General features: G+C 43.1%; 3 protein-coding genes across 6 annotated transcripts in view; all 3 read left to right on the plus strand.

Moving 5' to 3' along the window:
• The window catches only part of LOC134088410 (transcription termination factor 1-like), a 22612-nt gene extending 21650 nt beyond the window's left edge, over positions 1-962 (plus strand). The window contains exon 11 of the transcript XR_009939968.1: positions 309-962. The gene's annotated coding sequence lies outside the window, so the exon portion shown is untranslated. The remainder of the gene's footprint in view (positions 1-308) is intronic.
• The window catches only part of LOC134088412 (transcription termination factor 1-like), a 25491-nt gene extending 8404 nt beyond the window's left edge, over positions 1-17087 (plus strand). Inside the window, exons 10-11 of one of the 3 annotated variants that reach the window (XM_062542362.1) lie at positions 145-285; positions 16738-17087. In XM_062542362.1, the coding sequence (XP_062398346.1) occupies positions 145-275 (131 nt within the window). In that variant the 3' untranslated portion in view covers positions 276-285; positions 16738-17087. Of the gene's footprint in view, positions 1-144; positions 963-16737 lie in introns of those variants that run through there. The other 2 variants (XR_009939969.1, XM_062542361.1) reach the window with 2 other exon arrangements.
• On the plus strand, positions 2122-16738 carry LOC134088411 (transcription termination factor 1-like). Of its 2 annotated transcripts, none has more exons than XM_062542359.1 (10): positions 2122-2204; positions 5777-6436; positions 6854-7039; positions 8372-8450; positions 8942-9066; positions 12107-12305; positions 12826-12912; positions 15071-15136; positions 16313-16398; positions 16571-16738. In XM_062542359.1, exons 2-10 carry the CDS (start codon positions 5800-5802, stop codon positions 16699-16701), a joined length of 1596 nt encoding a protein of 531 aa, XP_062398343.1. In that variant the 5' UTR covers positions 2122-2204; positions 5777-5799; the 3' UTR covers positions 16702-16738. The 2 variants fall into 2 exon arrangements, with proteins under 2 accessions (XP_062398343.1, XP_062398342.1); XM_062542358.1 differs by lacking the exon at positions 2122-2204 and adding an exon at positions 3396-3501.
• Positions 17088-18038: the final 951 nt, after the last annotated feature.

Consider the following 18038-nt stretch of genomic DNA (forward strand, 5'->3'; position numbering starts at 1 on the left):
TCTTCTGTCTCGTTCCTCTTCCTCTGTGACGCTGTCTGTGTGTCTGTCCCCCCCCCCCCCCCCCCTCTGTGTTGTTGTCTGTGTGTCTGTCCCCCCCCCCCTCCTCTGTGCTGCTGTCTGTGTGTCTGTCCCCCCCCCCCCCAGACGTCATCGATTTCCTGTATGAGAAGGTGCTGCCCCAGCTGGAGGCTCAGCTGGAGACGTGTGAGGAGGAGGACATGCCCTGTGAAGAACGCCAGACCTACAAGCTGTCCGAGATCTTCCCCGACTCCTGACCCTCCTAGCGTGTGTGTGTGTGCGTGTGTGAGGAGGAGGAGGACATGCCCTGTGAAGAACGCCAGACCTACAAGCTGTCCGAGATCTTCCCCGACTCCTGACCCTCCTAGCGTGTGTGTGTGTGCGTGTGTGAGAGAGAGAGAGTGTGTGATTTATCTGTTTGACTCTTCCTCAGAACCATCGCCCCCATTTCCGTTCGTCTTCTCCTGAGAAGCCTCCGTCCAGTTTCTAACCCACCCCCCGCCACCCCCCCCCCCCCAACCCTAACACCCCCCACACCAGTAGAGCAGCGTGCTTCCTCTTCACACTGGATCTCCCCTGACTCATGAGCGAATGGCCAACTCCCAAATAAACTGGTCTGATTGGACAGGAGAACGGCACCCAGATACAAACTGTGATCTGATTGGAACAGGATAAAGACACCCAGATACAAACTGTGATCTGATTGGAACAAGAGAAAGACACTCAGATACATGCAGAATGTGTATGACATATTTATGTTTATTTTTCTTGCTTTGTGGGCCTTTTTGTAAAGAACTTCAGATGAAATAGTTTTATTGATATTAACGATTTAAGAAAATATCAGCTATGTTTTTTGTACTTTTTCTGAAATTGATATTTTGAAATTTGAAAATATTATGCAATGTATCATGATTTAGTAGTAATAGTAAATCAAATGATTTTAATCCAGTGTCTTTTGAGCATTGTTGTTATTGTTTGTGAATTACTAGTGAAGGAACACATTATACATTGTCATTTAATCAGTTTCATCACCTCTGGTGTTGAGGTCATAGCCAGTTTTAGGCTTGTATATGATAGTCACTCTGCTGAAAAAAAAAAAACAGCCTGACAAGCTTATCGTTGCTGGTTGACCAGCTTGTTAACCAGCCTGTTTGACCACCCTATGATGGTTGACCAGCTAGACCAGCAAAACCTTTGTGAAAACAAAATACTGCATTCTGCTGCCTTTTTGCGGGTGCCTTATTGTTTTCACAGCCACACAATTTGAAGTTCAACAGTATGTGTCAATGGCAGGCCTATTATGTGACTCGGTACACACTTAATATGGGCTGGTACCTACAAAGGTGAATTTGGTATAAATATCTATCTCTGGAGGGATGTTCTGATGTAAACTATGGCTAAAATTTGTATGACATTTTTTGTAAATTGTAGGTTACACCTTAGTGTATGTGGAAGTTGGATCGACAATATTCACATTTACACTTTTACTGTTTTTTTTACTGTAATTTGTTGACAGACCCTGTCATTGTGCTACAGAAAGGAAAAGACAGCACTGCATAAATTAAAGGGGGAAAAGTGAAATAATTGACCATAAGACAATCTCGTTAGGGAAAACTGTAAGTGTTGTAGGAATTACAGCGCAGACTTCCTACACCTCCTGATGTTCCTGTCTTTTGGGCCACAGATTCTCATATGACAACATGTTCAACCAATTTGCATGTAAAGACTTACACTATGAACTAATGCCTAAATGTTATGGGGCGTGAGATTATTTAGCTGAGAATTGTACATGATAATTTGCATGGATGTACCAAAACATTTGCAAGTGCAACTTGATCAAATGAATGACAAACTGCTTTTTTGATGTGCACAAGTGACACAATGATCTGAAGAACAGGTCGTTTTGAGAATTTCAATTCTGATCTGAGAAATGTACCAGCGACTGAGAAAAACTGTAATTCAACACTAGGCAATTAGGTAGATAAGGTATTCAAAAATACAAATAAATGAATAACTTTCGTCCTCATGAATCGAAAAAGAAATTAATATATGTTATGACTTTTATTTTGAAGGATTCGCGAATCGCGGCCATAATGGAATTTTCTTTACTGTCGCTAGTTTCACACTACTCTCTCTCTCTCACACACACACACACACACACACACACGAAAGTTGATCTTGTTTGGGTGAGTAGTCGAAGTAAATCGATCTACATTTACTGGTACAGAGTTTGCGTAATTATTATCCTTGCAGTATGTCCGCCGATAGGCTGATTATCGTATCTGTGTATCTGTGAAGTCCATACTTTGACATAGGCTACTTAGCTAATGTGGACGGTCCTCACTTTGTTTATCTCTAACTCAAAGAACGAAACGTTGTGGTTGAGGATCCCTAGATAATGTTGAATAGGTTTATGGTTGCTATGTAGGCCTACTTGTACTTGATCAGATACCTGTCAAGTAGGCTACCCCAAGAGCCTTCCGTTAAGACTTCCGTTAAGACTTTTGCGGACATGTTTTGGTACAAGCAGTCAACCTATTTTTTTAGTTAGAAGACACCCATAGGTAAGATATTATGGTGGTTGTCAAGCAAAAAAAATTTTTTTTTGACTTGTGCAAGCAATTTCAGGCCAATTTTTTGGTTTCCTGCTCAACATGACATGCCAACGATAAATGTTGAATATCTCCACAACCACAAGGACCATATAAATAAAAATGGTATGGAATGAAAGCTAACACTCGTGGGATGTCTGCTGAGGTGTCAGAATTAACATTTATTGTACAGTATAAGAGACAACAGACCTAGAACATGAAAAAAACAATCTCCGCCTAAAGAGAACCAGTTTTCAAAGTGAATATCAGATTGGAAACATAACATAGCATTCCAAAACCTCTATCAATCAGTACCCCTATCTATGGGAATGAGTCAAGCCAAGTTTAAAGCTTGTAGGGAGAGACAGTGCACTGCTGCACATGTTGTAATACTTTAATGTTATGGCGAAAATGTAGAACTGATGGTGGTCTATGGTGCTATTTGACTTCATTAAAGTACCAGGTTGTGACAAATTGTGTTTAATGGACATATCACTATATTTATCAATTCTACCCAAACATAACTGCTCTCTCAGTTCTTTAGGATTAGAGGTTAGTAACTAGTTAGTAGTAATAACTTTGTAATAGTCGTATGGCAAAGGTATTTTTCCCCATCCAAGCAGTGGTGCTCGGGTATAGGCAGCCAACAGAAGAAGGGACATGAAGGATGGCATGCTTTCCCCCCAGCTTTTTACCACAGAGGTCAGGTGCTTGGAGCTGGTGAGAACAGGTCAGGTGCTTGGAGCTGACGATATGTGGATGTGAGGAAAGTGCAAGTCAGTGCAGTACCAGGCAGTGTTGATGTCCCTGACCAGGACTCAGACTGAGCACATGGACATGGTCCCTGGGCTTCTGTTGGCTGCCTACCTGAGCACCACTGCTCGGCTGCACGGTAAAACCCGGGAAGTTAACTTAAGTGTAAATAAGTCATTCAGCTGAGTTATTTCTATGTGTGTAGTTTGTGTTGGGATAACTTTAAGGAGTCAAGTAAACTACTGTATACTCATTTTATTCACCTAATTTCAACTTGAGTCAAATACAGTCATGGCTGAAAGTCCCATGTTAAAGTTGACTAAAAAGAGGAATATAAAATCTTCTTTTGGAACTTGATCTTAATGCCTTAAGTGATAAAAGTAGAAAATATCCAACCTTTAAGGACACCAACTTTCTATGTGAATGAATAATGTATCATAAACAAATAAATGTATTGGCACCCCTATGTAACCCTATGGGAATTTAACACAAAGGGTTAACATAGGGGCAGGCAGATTTTTAAAGGCCACTTATTTCATGGATCCAGGATACTATGCATCCTGATGAAGTTCCCTTGACCTTTGGAACTAAAATAGCCCCACATCATCACACACCCTTCACCATAACTAGAGATTGGCATGGTGTTTTGTTCAGTTGGCCTATCAGCTGGTTTAATTTGCAATGAGCTCAATGAGCATCAAACAGGCTAATAGGCTAACTGAACAAAACTGAACAAAACACCATGCCAATCTCTAGGTATGGTGAAGGGTGTGTGATGATGTGGGGCAATTTTAGTTCTAAAGACCAATGGAACTTTATCAGGATGCATAGTATCCTGGATCCATGAAATAAGTGGCCAAAACTCTCGCGAAAACACACCTTCAGCTGGTTTACCCAGCTTATGATGGTAATTCAGCTGGTTTTGATTGTCGTACCACCTTAAGCTGGTCATTTTAGTTGGTGTTGCTGGTCTACATTGCTGGTTTTTACTGGCCATGCCAGCTTATGTTGGTTATTCTAGAAAACCAGCTTGACCATCTTTGTCAAGCTTGACAGGCTGGTCACCAGCATGACCATCTTAAACCAGTTGTATCCCAAACGACAGGCTGGTCACACCAGCACGACCAGCTTCCTCAGATGGTCACGCCAGCATGTCTAGCTGGTGGCCTAACCAGCTACACCAGCAAAGACCAGCAATAATAACTGTGTTTTGGGCAAAGACCAGCTAAAACCAGCTAAAACCAGCTACCAGCCTAAGCTGGTTTCTTGCTGTTTTTTTCAGCATGGCTGTAACATTTAAATATTATAACTTGTGCAGCATTGCATGTCTCTCCCTACAAGCTTTTAACTTCGTCTTCACAACCACCCTGATATCTTACCTATTTGTGTCTTCTAACAAAAAACAAAAATAGGGTGACACTGACAGCTTGAACCAAAACATGTCTGCAAAAGTCTTAACGGAAGCCCTTTTCAGAATTGGCCCCCTGACACACCAGTGGCCCTTGTGGTGTGATACTCTTGTGGTATTTATTGATCATTATTTTTTAATGATCATGCTTGCACACAAGTTGGATTATATTGCACATTTGCCCAAGATTACAGTAGGTAACATGGAAGAAAAAGGAAGCACTTTGGGGGAAAAATCCGCTTTTTCCATTTTTAAGAATATAGTGTTAAAATGGACAAAATAAAATTTTCTAAGCTGACAACCTGTCTAGAACTCATGTTGAGGGGTTAAATATCAATACTGGATAGGTTGTATGCTTGTACCAAAAAGTGTCCGACAAAGTTTTAATATCAGTTTTGGCCCCCTGACTATTTCTCTAATGTTGAGGCACACCATGTCTATGGTCGGCATGTAACTAGATACGCTGGTCGGTGGCAGTGGCGGGGAAAACTCTTAAATCGCTGGCCGTCCTCGATGATGCCATTGCCAACGTAATTGCGCACCGCTATCAGCCAACAGAGAAGCCTGTTAAACAAAAGATTGCTTCTCCCAGAGTGCAACACAGAGAGACTGAAAGTTATTTGTCCCTCATGGCACTTTGAGGCTCATGCCATCAGACTGTACAAGTCCACTTGTGGAGGGAGGGGTGGAGCGCTGACCCTCCACACACAGTGCAGTAACTGGACTGATTGATCTATTAGTATCTGTCTATTAGGGGAGAGCACCTCCACAGACATAATTATTCACACTTTAACAACACGACCCTGCACTTCATATGTATATTTATTCTAAATTTAGAACTATATCTTTAGATTTTGTTATATAAGTTTTTTAAACTACTATATGTAGGACTGTACCATAATGGTACTGAGTGACTGGAAGTCTGCATTTCCCTTTAGAAGTTTTGAACTTTATACCTGTGGATTTCTGTGTAGATGCATGTTGATTTCCATTCATGCTGTTACAGGAAACGTCCTGTTCGAGGTGACCATGACGGAAGCAGAACTGTTGCTTCAGGAAAAGAAAAAGAAGAAAAAGAACAAGAAACACCGACCAGAGTTGGCGCCAGAACCTTGCAGTCCTCAAGAGACAGCCACCGAAGTGGACTCTGTCAAGACACACAAACACAAGAAGAAGAAGAAGAAATCAAAAGGACCTGAGGAAGATGACTTTACACCAGCTGAGGTTCCATGTGGAATTAATGAAGTAAAAAAGAAAAGAAAACGTGAAACAGAGAACTTAAACGTGACACGAGTGATGACGGAAGAGTCTGCAGACGTTGCTGTTCCCCAGGAGGAAGAAGTGAAGAAGAAGAAGAAGAAGAAAAGGAGGATTGATGAGACGGTCTCCGCTGGAGAGAGCACAGAGGCAGACGTGTCGCCCACGCTGTTGCAAGTGGACAGTGAGGCATGTTACGTCCCCCTTACGTCCTCCCAACAGAATCCAGCCAAGAAGAGCAAGTCGGAGAAGACCAGAAAAAACGCACGAGACATGACACCTCACCTGGAAGATGCTGTGGTCCAGGAGCTCAAGGAGTTTTTGCCCGACTTCCCGTTTCATAACCTCAAGAAGGTGTTGAGTGTCATCAAGTACGACCTGCCCCGCTTCAGAGAGTTCAAGAAGCAAGGTGAACAAATATGCTGTGTTTGCGGTATTTAAAACTCTCTGTCATCTCCACAGGCTGCCCGATTGCGATTATTATATATTTTTTGGCTTGTTTGGCTTGTTATGCCAACTGTGTTGTGTGTGACTGGACAGTGGAGGGAGTGGGAGAGAGAGATGGGGTGGGATGGGGAAGTGACCCGGGCCAGAGAGAGATGGGATGGGATGGGGAGAGATGGGATGGGATGGGGAGAGATGGGGTGGGATGGGGAGATGACCCGGGCCAGACGTGGGCCGAATATGGTACGGGCGCTGTAACAGTCGCGCCACAGGGTCCCCCTGCCCACTTATCTTTTCATCATGTAGAGTTTTTCTGTGTGCTGTTAAGGGACCACTTCATTTATGTCACTGACTGGCCTCCGTCCTCTCACCTGTCCCACAGGTATCCCTTTGCGCTCCGGGAAGTTCACTGCCTCCGAGAACAAGAAGCTGCAGCTGAATGTGAAAAACTTCCTGCTGAGCAGCGGGATTGATAGCACGGTAAAGCTGTTCAAACCACACCGCTTCCCGGATGAGATGTCTACCATCAGGAGAAAGAAGAGCCAGCTTGGGTTTGTTCATAGCCTCTGTGAGTGTAAATGCCATGTGTGTCTATGAGCATGTAAGGCCAGGTTTTCACATTCCTTTGAAGCAGATAAGATCGGAGTGCCTTTTGTTGCCAATTTACATCTGTGTGAGCTTCTGATAGCTCATTGTTGTCCTAGCTGGCTCTGGCTAGGCAGCCCACAAAGCCTGGCCTGTCTTTCCCATATACAGTGGAGAGGGTCACCTGTGAAATCTGTAAATGTATGTTGTGAATGTAATACATTCACGCTTGGTCTTAAATTAATACTTGTAATGTGGGCAACAGCCTGATCATGGTTTCATTGCAATCTAATGTATTTATACATAGTTGTAGAATAAGAACTACTGTATACTGGAGAACTTTAGGTGATTGACACACCCACACCACACCCACAGGGTCGGGGGTGACCTGCGTGATGGATAAAGTTTGAGGGTTTTCTCGCCTCGGGCTCTTCGACTCTTCTCTAGATCCTCTATCTACAGTACTCTTCCATTCATGCTCGGCTCTGGGCAAGGGGTCATTCTGATCTCTTGTCCCCTCTCTCTCTCTCTCTCTTTCTCTCTCTCTCTCTCCCTTTCCCTTTCTTTCTCTCTTTATCTCTTTGTTTCTTTATGGTTTGTTATTTTAATTATTTGATGCATTGTCTTATCTGATGTATTTAACATTGTAACTTGGTAACTTGTTAAGGTGTAAGTTTAAGTTTACTTTCTCCTTTTGTTCCTTTGATTAAGGATAATTACTGATATTGCTTTACTCTTACATTCAAAGGCTCAATGCCTAATAAATGGCTAATTTACCCACCAGTTTGCATATATCTCTAAAGTCTAGTGTGCCATGCCATACTCTGCCATAGTTAACAAACTAGTTATTTGGTCATTTATTAGAGGTACAATATTCATCTTATGGAGTCAGATAAATCGTGTTTTTTCTCCTAATAACATTACCATTTAACTCCACATGCCTACTGATCCACTGTTCTTCACGCATGTAATGGGAGAAAGTCCGATGTGTTTTAGTGGCACGTTTGGGACGTATTTTTTCACCCCTTTACAAGCATAAGTGTCATGTCTGTCTGTGAGCATAAATGTCATGTGTCTGTGAGCATAAATGTCGTGTATGAATGAGTGTTGATGAACTGGGATGTGGGTGGAAGATTATTTTGCTTGTTTGTGTCCACTGCCGTTAGGCCGATTTAACATTATAACAGCAGGCATGTAACATTGAAACATTGTAACAGCAGGGCTGGCATGTTGATGTTAGTGGTAAAGTGATTAAGTGGAAGTTAAACTGTCTAGCCTCCGCTGCTGCAGTGAGTTGTGTCCTCTTTATGAACAGGTGCTGGGATACCTCGTTGCTGGTTCACTATCCTCGCACGAGCCAGGAAGATGTCTGACGAGGAGAATTACAAGGGAAGGTAAGCACCAGCTTTTCAACAACTACTGTATGTCTCTGTACTCTTTAAAACTCAAGAGCAACTGAAGGAAGACTTTTGTTCAAATGTGCTCAGGCATACATTTTGATATGGACTCAGGTGACTTAAAGCAACACTAAAGCACTTTTACTCTGTTGCATAAACTCTTTGTTTATCCAGTAAATAACGATGTCCACAAAGTAGAGTATGTTGCATGATTTTAGGAATGTATGATGTATTGCAACATTGAAGCAAGTCAAATTTGTAGTTTCTTATGTCTAATTCCATTAAACTACATATCCGCTACCTGATCTGGTAAACTTGCATAGTACGGTTATAGCCGATAGAGGGCCGCGAAGCGAATGCAGAAGTGCTGTTCACCCTGTTATGAGTTGATGAACCACTGACATGATTTTGGAAACATTATGTGAAGGTACAAAAACTCTTCTGTGTTGCTTTAAAGGTTCAGTGCTCATGTCTCATCTCCTCCCCAGGTTTACAGAAGACGAGAACGAGGCCTTGAAGGAGCTGCACACACGGCATGGGACAGACTGGTTGACCATCTCAGACAAGATGGGCCGCAGCAACGTAGCTGTGCTGAATCGCTTTGCCATGATGTGTGAGTGATCAAACACACGCTATATATAGGGCCCCAATTTACGTGACTGGTTAAGTACAAAATGTGTAGTCTAAAAGCAAAGATTTTGTCATAGCTAATACATTTCCAACGTTGTACCCGAATATGAAAGGGCGGGAATGACGTTGAAGGATGAACGCCTTTTGTAATGCGACTTATTCAAGATGGGGGGAATAGCCTAGGTGCACAAAAGGCTCTTCCTGTACACTCATTTATTTCCGGTGGAAATTAAACTGTTGTAACGGCATCTTCTGTTATATTATGCTCTTTAAATCTTCCACTCTGACACTGAATATCTATATGTTATATATCTATTGTTATAATAATAACAATTTCAACACATATAATCTTTCTTTGTCTTAACGTGCTGATTCCCAGGTGCAGCATCCAACCGGGTCCGTATAGACACTAATTGCATTACCAATAGCGGCAGGCTCAAACACACCTGGCTCCATCGGAAACACACGAGCGTACAGAGAGCCTTTCCTGCACGTAGCCTATTCTCCCATGCGCGTAAGGGTGCACAAGGGTGCTTAAGTCCAAAAAAAACAAGGGAAGCCAGGCTTTCCCTATCTCGTCCGACAATCACTATTAGGCCTATTGTAAATGCAGCAATTTATTTAATCGTTTTACGGTTTTATGCATTCTTTCTTTGTGTGGAGATGTTTAAGGAAGGGAGAGAGACAGTGCGCGAGTGTTGCAGTTGTACTCTGTACGATAGTATGGGGGTTTGGTATGACCAGGCTAGTAAATACCAAAAGCCGATGTGAAAAATGCGCATGAACACCCTCTCGTGGTATTTTCCACTGGGCAACTGGGTAGAATATTTTGATGGACGAGTTGCAGAGATGAAATAACCTTTGACCTTTTCAAAATAGCAGAGAGCAACGGAAGAGTTGTGAATGATAAGCATTGTGCACCACTAAACATGTTTTGCTACTATTAGCAGATACTTTTTGTAGCCTATACAATGTTGTGTCATTGACAATTGTAATATAATGCTTTAACACTCTTTTAAAAAAAAAAAACCTTATGGTTTGGTTTTACCTACCCAGAGCGATGCTAGCTAGCAGTAAATTGGAGTCTCTTAGTGATGAGTGACAGGCAATTTACTCATTTCCCAACAGTATGACAACAAAATCACTTGAACACAACACACTGGTAACTACCAGTTCACAAATGGAAAATATAATCTTTTCCATAGCACGTGAATGCAGCATTAAGCACTTTTCCAGCTACGCACTCTGGAGGGCTGTATTAATGTAAGGTTAAGCGCCACTATAAGGTGAAACAGCATATTGCTCATGTCGGCAGTAGGCCTAGTTCTAAATACATGTAGGCAACACAGAACATTACAAATTGACATTACAGTATCAAATGTGATGCTTATCTTATACCACGTCTTGACTCTATATAAACAAACGTCAAAGCAAAAGTGACATTTCGTGAAGTAATTTCTTTGTGATGACACACCATTTTACTGTAGGCCGTTCTTTATTCAGTTCACCTTGCATATGTTTTCAAAATCAAAGACTGGTTGGTGTTCTTTCTGGATTTAAATGGCATTCAGAAGGTCAATGAGAAAGACCACGTTCCACGTTTTCCTATCAACCTAAATTAAGGAGGTGGTAGATCAGTCTGCTTCTTTTTTTAAATAAATCACGCATCTTTCATAAGGCCGCCTTGATTTCGAAGTTGCGCGATGTGGGTGTGTCAGAGACTAGGATGGCAGAACACGCATAAAACAGAGGTGCCAACAGAAATGTGTAAAAAAAAAGCTTACGTGCTATTTACGCACGAAAGGGAGAATTTTCCCCTAAGTGATTTATTGTCTGCGACATTCCACAACACCATGATAAAAAGTTTAACATGTCAGAATTTATGCTCCCAAGCCATAATGCAAGCTAATTCATGTACTGGAGTCTGGAGTATGTATGAACATTATTTGCTGGGCTGGCCCCTTAGTTCCAGTGAAAGGAACTCTGAATGCTTCAGCATAAACCAAGAGACTTTGGACAATTCCATGCTCCTGACTTTGTGGAAACAGTTTGGGGATGGCCCAAGGAAGGAAAATCCTTTTGTTAATTAATAGAGATCGCTAAGACATGTGACCAACTTCATCAAAACACAAAGAATGGGTATGTTTGGCTCGCCTGATGCCAGCCCATGTAAACTAGTGTTCTGGGTCTATGATCTGGCATGATAATAATGAAAACTAAGCGTGAACATTTTTTGTGAAAAACAGAACATAATCTTGCGCTTCCTTACTGATGCTATCCATGCCATTCCTCGCCTTTTTGTCACCTCTGAAACATGGCGTGTACTATTATTTTTCCACACTTGAAAACGATAAAAGATAAGCTTCATGTTGCGCTATTGAATTTTATAACGCAGCAGGTAAACAGCATTTCGACAACTGCACTTCGTTGTTCCCGCACATCAGTAAAACAACTTAAGTTTTGGGCCACCGATTCCCAAAATGCGTTGCGTTTCACATCACGTTCTCAATCTCTGTACCATGAGCAAGATGTTCATTGAAACATTGACAGATGAGCTCAGTGCTTTTAAATGTCTTCAGTTCATGTACAAGACAGTTTGCTCACTGACTGACTTTGTACTTTGCCCAGAATGTAAATCAGGGCCCATAGTCTTAAAGGATTAGTCTCTGATTTTTACCCACTAATATAACATCTTGCCAGTAGTGTTGCCAGTAGTATTGCCTTTCATGGTGCACTAGCTCTCCATTCAGTTATTTTGTGTGTGTGCTCAAAAGAAAGGGGGCAGTTTAGCTCAGATCAGCATTTCCATAGTGCTGTGAATGGTACAGTACATCATTTTGATATGAATTGATCTGAAGACCCAGGCTTGGATCACCCCGCAAAGGTAGTCGTATACTGTAATTAGTGTAAACAAATCAGTTCTGTGAGTGCTGATCCTGTCATCGTTTTTAATTTGTGTAAACAAATCAGCTCTGTGAGTACTGATCCTGTCTTGTTTTATGCTGTCACTTCCTGTCCCCCAGCTGAGGGTCATGGGTTATGGTCGGAGGTAGAGATGAAGACGCTGTTGACCAGCGTACGGCAGCTGCTGCTGGAGAGGGCGGAGCCTGGTGCGGACGGCTCCTTGATCATCAAGAAGAGCGACCTGTACAAGAAGCTGGCCTGGGTGTGTGTGGCCAAGCAGCTGCAGACTCGAAGCTTTCTGCAGTGCAGGGTGAAATGGTGAGAATATAATGTATGCCCATAGGGGGGCGCTATGGTGCAGAGAGAAATGGTGAGAATATGCAGCCACTACGTCACGCCAGATTTGCCTACGCATGCGCAGGGACTTTACGTGTACCGTGCGCAATCGCGTACACTTACTCCGACCTGCACCGTGATATGCATTGTGCATTTTGACAAAATGGCCTGATTCATCTGCTATCCACTGCGCATGCGAAAGCAAATCTGGCGTGACGTAGTGGCTCTGCAGCTCTGCAGTCAGACAGACCCTCTCAGAATATGCTGTATGTCCATAGGGGGGCGCTATGGTGCAGAGAGAAATGGTGAGAATATACTGCATGTCCATAGGGGGCGCTATGGTGCAGGGAGAAATGGTGAGAATATACTGTATGTCCATAGGGGGCGCTATGGTGCAGGCTGGCCGCATTGTCTGTACTACATTAGGTTCCAATTGGCCACCGAGACCTGTGAATGCCGTGTAACTGCGTTGATGTTCTCTTTGTGTCTCGCTTGTGTGCAGGATGGAATACCTCACAAGAAGAATGACGACTGGAGGAACGATCAAAGGGAGGAAGAGCCTAAATGGGCAAATCCAGCTGATCAAAGCGTACGTTTCAAACTGTCTGAGTCTGTCTGTTCATTTGTCGGCCATCTTGTCCTCAGCCTGTTGGATGGAGAACTGCTAAGTCATCCAGATAGCTGCTGCCTGTGTCCTCATCTCTGAAGCTTTGTTGGTCTTCACACTGTTACTGAAAAAAACTGCTTCCAGTGATAGTTTGGATGCCATTTTCTATGCAAATCTGTAGGACACACTTTCATCTGGTTGTCCAAGCCCCCCAGCTTGAGTGAATCAGTCTGCAGCGGTCACTGTTGTCACTGAGCCAATATCGGAGCGAGTGGGGGGGCAGGGGGGGCAGGGGGGGCAGGGGGGGCAGGGGGGGCGGTCGCTCCGGGCCCACGGGTGCAGGCAGGGGGCCCACCTTTGGCCAAATCTATCTTGCTGAATTGTTGTATTTAACGATGCTTATATGTACTGATTGCTGGATGCTACTAAAGATGCCGCTGGTCCGTAGAGTGCCCTCACAATGGGAACCCGTCTGTCATGCCCTTAAACACTGCCCGCAACAGGCATTTCCCCTCTCACGCTACACTGGCGTGTTTTAAAAGCGAAACTGATGCACGACCTGTCTGGGTTTTCTGAGGTAGCCTAGGCTACAGGTTGCATTTACCGTATTACAGAAAATCAAGTGAGTTAGCAAGATCTACAGTATATATCTATTTAGAGTCTGGAGCATACGCGTGGCAACAGCTGTCAGTTCGCATCGTAATAGGCTGCGCCGATGAACATAAACGGTTAAAAAAAAAGTTCTGATAGCCTGGAAAGCCTCTCTATATCTGCACACGGAACATGTCAATGTCAATGTTGTTGTAAACACACGAAATAGGTAGGCTACAACTTCAATAGAGACAAGAAGATAGGCTAGGTTGGCAGGAGATTGCCTAGGCCTACCTGTAACTCCTCAAATTATGCCCATTTTATTTAGGCTAATTAGGCTCTGCATACGTGCGTTTTATTGTGAGACATGCGTTTCATTTGGAACGGAGCGGCATGCCATCAAAAGCAGAACATTTTTGGTTTGTTTTGGGGTCTAATTTACTCTTACACTGTTTGATGATATTGCTTAATGTTTGGACTGATGGCCAATGCAATAAGGGGGTATTTGATGGTTCAGTAATTATGTTTCATGTAGTTGAAACACTGTCGGGATTTCCACCGCTGTTTACGCACAAGGCAGTCTATTCATTCAACGTGCGCTGTGTTGGTTAAGTTATTGCGCAGCCAATAAATACAAATCCCGGCCATAACTTGAGATACAGTACGGTATGGCTACCTCTGTCACCAACACTTAGTGTCAGCGGAGTTCCTGCCTCGGTGTATTGCCTAATCTTGTAAAAAAAACAAAAAAAAACAATAAGCCTAAACGGGCAAGCGTAGTGAAATTAAACGGTGAGAATTTTGACCGGTAGTTTAGCCTATAAACAATCTTGAATCAACATGAAAGAAAACAGCATGCCCCAGCCAATAAGCACAACATGGAATGGCTTTTAAAAAACATGATGTTGGGATAAACACCGAGTAGCTGGCAGGCGTACCTGCAGGTGTACGGCCGTACGCATTGCGCATTGCTCATCAACGACAGAAAATGTCCCATGTGCGTGTGTGTGTATTCATACAAAATTTGCCTACCATAACTTCTCAATGCAGCACAGTATCCCATTAACTGCATGACATAGGCTACAATTTTCTGCAAAGTTAGTGAACACGTTAGGCTATCAAAGTCAGAAGTAGCCTAGGTCTATATGCACATAATTTGTTTGAGCAGCAGAGACAATAGGTAAACAACGAAAACAGAAAGGATGGAGGCAGCAAAGCTAGAGGCGTTATTTCAGATGGGCAAGAACAAGGTAGGGAATGGGTGTGCTTGTCAGAACGTTTAAAGCTACGTTAGTATAGTAGTTTAGTACTCTAAGGCTACTTTTTAACGGACCATGCACGAACCTAACCGTGGAAAGGACAAATATTGTCAGCGCTTTGAAAGTCTTGTTGCGCGCACGCACGCACGCACGCACGCACGCACGCACGCACGCACGCACGCACGCACGCGGGGGGAGGGCCCACTAATAGGTCTTCGCCCCGTCTAGAGTGAACCATTAGCTCCGCCCCTGCACTGAGCTTGTGTGTGTGTGTGTGTGTCCCTCCTCAGACTCAATGAAATGGCTGTGGAGGACCCTGCAGACATCGTCTGGGACGACCTGACTCATCTCTTCGGGTAAGTGGGCCGAGGTCTGGAACTAAAGGAGATGCTGAAGCTCCTCCTCCTGAGTGCTGCTTATTTACTCTCTCTGAGAGGTCTGGAACTAAAGGCCTGAACACACCAACCCGATAATTGGCCGTCGGGCAGTCGTGTTCAGGCCTTAAAGGAGATGCTGAAGCTCCTCCTCCTGAGTGCTGCTTATTTACTCTCTCTGAGAGGTCTTGCTCAGTATTGCTTTCAGGGATTAAAGTTTTCCGTTGCTATGATGGATTTCCGTCAGTTGGTCTCCGTAGTTTCATATTTGTAGATCCCAATATGTGTTTATTCCGGGTAATGCGATTGTAAGAAAAATGTCTTTGGCTTTTATTTTGAAACTTGACTCTAAGATTCTCATGTCATTCACGCTCTTATCTTGCTAACAAACAGACAGACAGACAGACAGACAGACAGACAGACAGACACAAAAAATGTCTTTGGCTTTTATTTTGAAACTTGTCTATAAGGTTCTCATGTCATTCAGAGAGTGAAGGCAGCTTATCCTTTGAACGTAGCATCGCTATCACCTCTGGTGTAGCTTATTGGTTAAGGAGCTGCAGTCAGAAAAGTTGTGGGTTCAATTCCTGGCTTCCACCGTTGTGCCCTTGAGCAAGGCACTTTACCCCGAGTTACTCCAGGAACAATGGCCCTGGTAATGTATTTGACATATGTAGGTCGCTATGGATAAGATGAGCAAATGTAATGTAAACATAATGTCCCTCAGCAGTCAGACCTGTTTAAGACAAGAACCCTGTTTTAGTGTGACGTTTGAGTTAAAGTTTGGTATTGACTCTACAGATTATTGGTGTTTTAATATTGTAACAGTCCTCTATTGTAAGACAAAGAGTTTCCACCTACAATGCCAAATGGTATGCTCAATTAGTTGTTCCCCCATCAAACACATTAACATTGAAAAGCCGCTCAGGAATCCCATATTTGGTCTTTCCTGTCCTGATCGCTCTTCCTTATCCAACTCCAGACAGATACCGGTGGAGAACCATTTGTTTTAATGTGTATTATAATTTAACTACATTATATGTCTAACCTTGCTCTAGTCTACCTCAATTGAATTAACCTTGGATTTTAAGTCAACTTGGTGTCTCCGTTTGTAATTAAGGAGCCGGTTTTTAATAGCATTCTTTATTCTCTCTGAAGGAACACTCCTCCTGACTATCTCCGAATGAGGTACTACCAGCTGAGGCTGACCTATGTCCCGGGCTGGAACACCATGCCTTTCTGTGGTGAGTGCTGCCATCTGCTGGTTCAATTCACTAATAACAGGGGTTTGTGAAAAGCTGTACATGACTGAAACATCTTCTTCTGTCTCGTTCCTCTTCCTCTGTGATGCTGTCTGTGTGTCTGTCCCCCCCCCCTCCTCTGTGTTGTTGTCTGTGTGTCTGCCCCCCCCCCCAGACGTCATCGATTTCCTGTATGGGAAGGTGCTGCCCCAGCTGGAGGCTCAGCTGGAGACGTGTGAGGAGGAGGACACGCCCTGTGAAGAACGCCAGACCTACAAGCTGTCCGAGATCTTCCCCGACTCCTGACCCCCCTAGCGTGTGTGTGTGTGTGTGTGTGTGTGTGTGTGTGTGTGTGTGTGTGAGAGAGAGGTCAGATTGGACAGGAGAAAGGCACCCAGATACAAATTGTGATCTGATTGGAACAGGAGAAAGACACTCAGATGCATGCAGAAGGTGTATGACATATTATTTACATTTATTTTTCTTGCTTTGTTGGCCTTTTTGTAAAGAACTTCAGCGGAAATAGTTTTATTGATGTTAATGATTGAAGAAAATATCAGCGTGTATGTTTTGTACTTGTTCTAAAATGTATATTTTGACATTTAAAAATGTTTTGCAATGTATCATGATTTAAATAGTAAATCAAATGATTTTAAAGAAACACTAAAGCACTTTTCCTCTGTCGCACACACGCTATTTCTTTATCCAGCAAACAACAGACAAGGTAGAATATGTTGCATGATTTTATGAAAGTATGATGTATTGCGACATCGAAGCAAGTCAAATTTGTAGTTTTTGAGGTCTCATTTAATCGAACTACAGATACACTACCCCACCTCGTAAAGTTACATAGTGCGGTTATAGCCGATAGAGGGGCGCAAAGTGAAAGCAGAAGTGCCGTTCACCCTGTTACGAGTTGATGAACTGCTGAAATGATTTTGGAAACATTATTTTAAGGTACAAAAAATCTATTTGCTTTCGCGGGCAGCCGTGGTGTACTGGTTAGGGCTTTGGGCTAACCGGAGGGTTGCCGGTTCGATCCCCGATCAGTCCACCACGGCTGAAGTGCCCTTGAGCAAGGCACCTAACCCCTCACTGCTCCCCGAGCGCCGCTGGTTTGGCAGGCAGCTCACTGCTCTGGGTTAGAGTGTGATTCACCTCACTGTGTGTGTGCTGTGTGTATTTACTAATTCGGTTAAATGCAGAGAAACAAATTTCTCTCACGGGATCAAAAAAGTATGTATTCTATTCTATTCTATTATTTAATCCAGTGTCTTTTGAGCATTGTTGTTATTGTTCATGAATTACTAGTGAAGGAACACATTATACATTTTCATTTACTGTAATCAGTTTCATCACCTCCGGTGTTGAGGTCATGGCCAGTTTTAGGCTTGTTATGATAGTCAGGTAAGTAAAAATCAGGAAGTAATGAATCTATCACAGTTTATTAATCCCTTAATGAATCTATCACAGTTTATTAATCCCTTAATGAATCTATCACAGTTTATTAATCCCCTACAGGACAAATGCAGAAAACTGCCGTTATAGTGCAGCACAATGCAGCGTTTCCATTTCATTTTTGCAGGGGACAGCCGGGTCATTTGTGTGGTTCCACTGCAGGGGACAGCCGGGTCATTTGTGTG

The sequence above is a fragment of the Sardina pilchardus genome, chromosome 8 (assembly GCF_963854185.1).
Source record: "Sardina pilchardus chromosome 8, fSarPil1.1, whole genome shotgun sequence".
NCBI lineage: Eukaryota > Metazoa > Chordata > Actinopteri > Clupeiformes > Clupeidae > Sardina > Sardina pilchardus.

Coding starts and splice junctions, on each gene's coding strand:
- LOC134088411 (XM_062542358.1), top strand. CDS start 3,411: ATGTCCCTGACCAGGACTCAGACTGAGCACATGGACATGGTCCCTGGG. Junction 8,451..8,941: donor GAGGAGAATTACAAGGGAAG/GTAAGCACCAGC, acceptor TCTCCTCCCCAG/GTTTACAGAAGACGAGAACG. Junction 15,137..16,312: donor GACCTGACTCATCTCTTCGG/GTAAGTGGGCCG, acceptor TTCTCTCTGAAG/GAACACTCCTCCTGACTATC.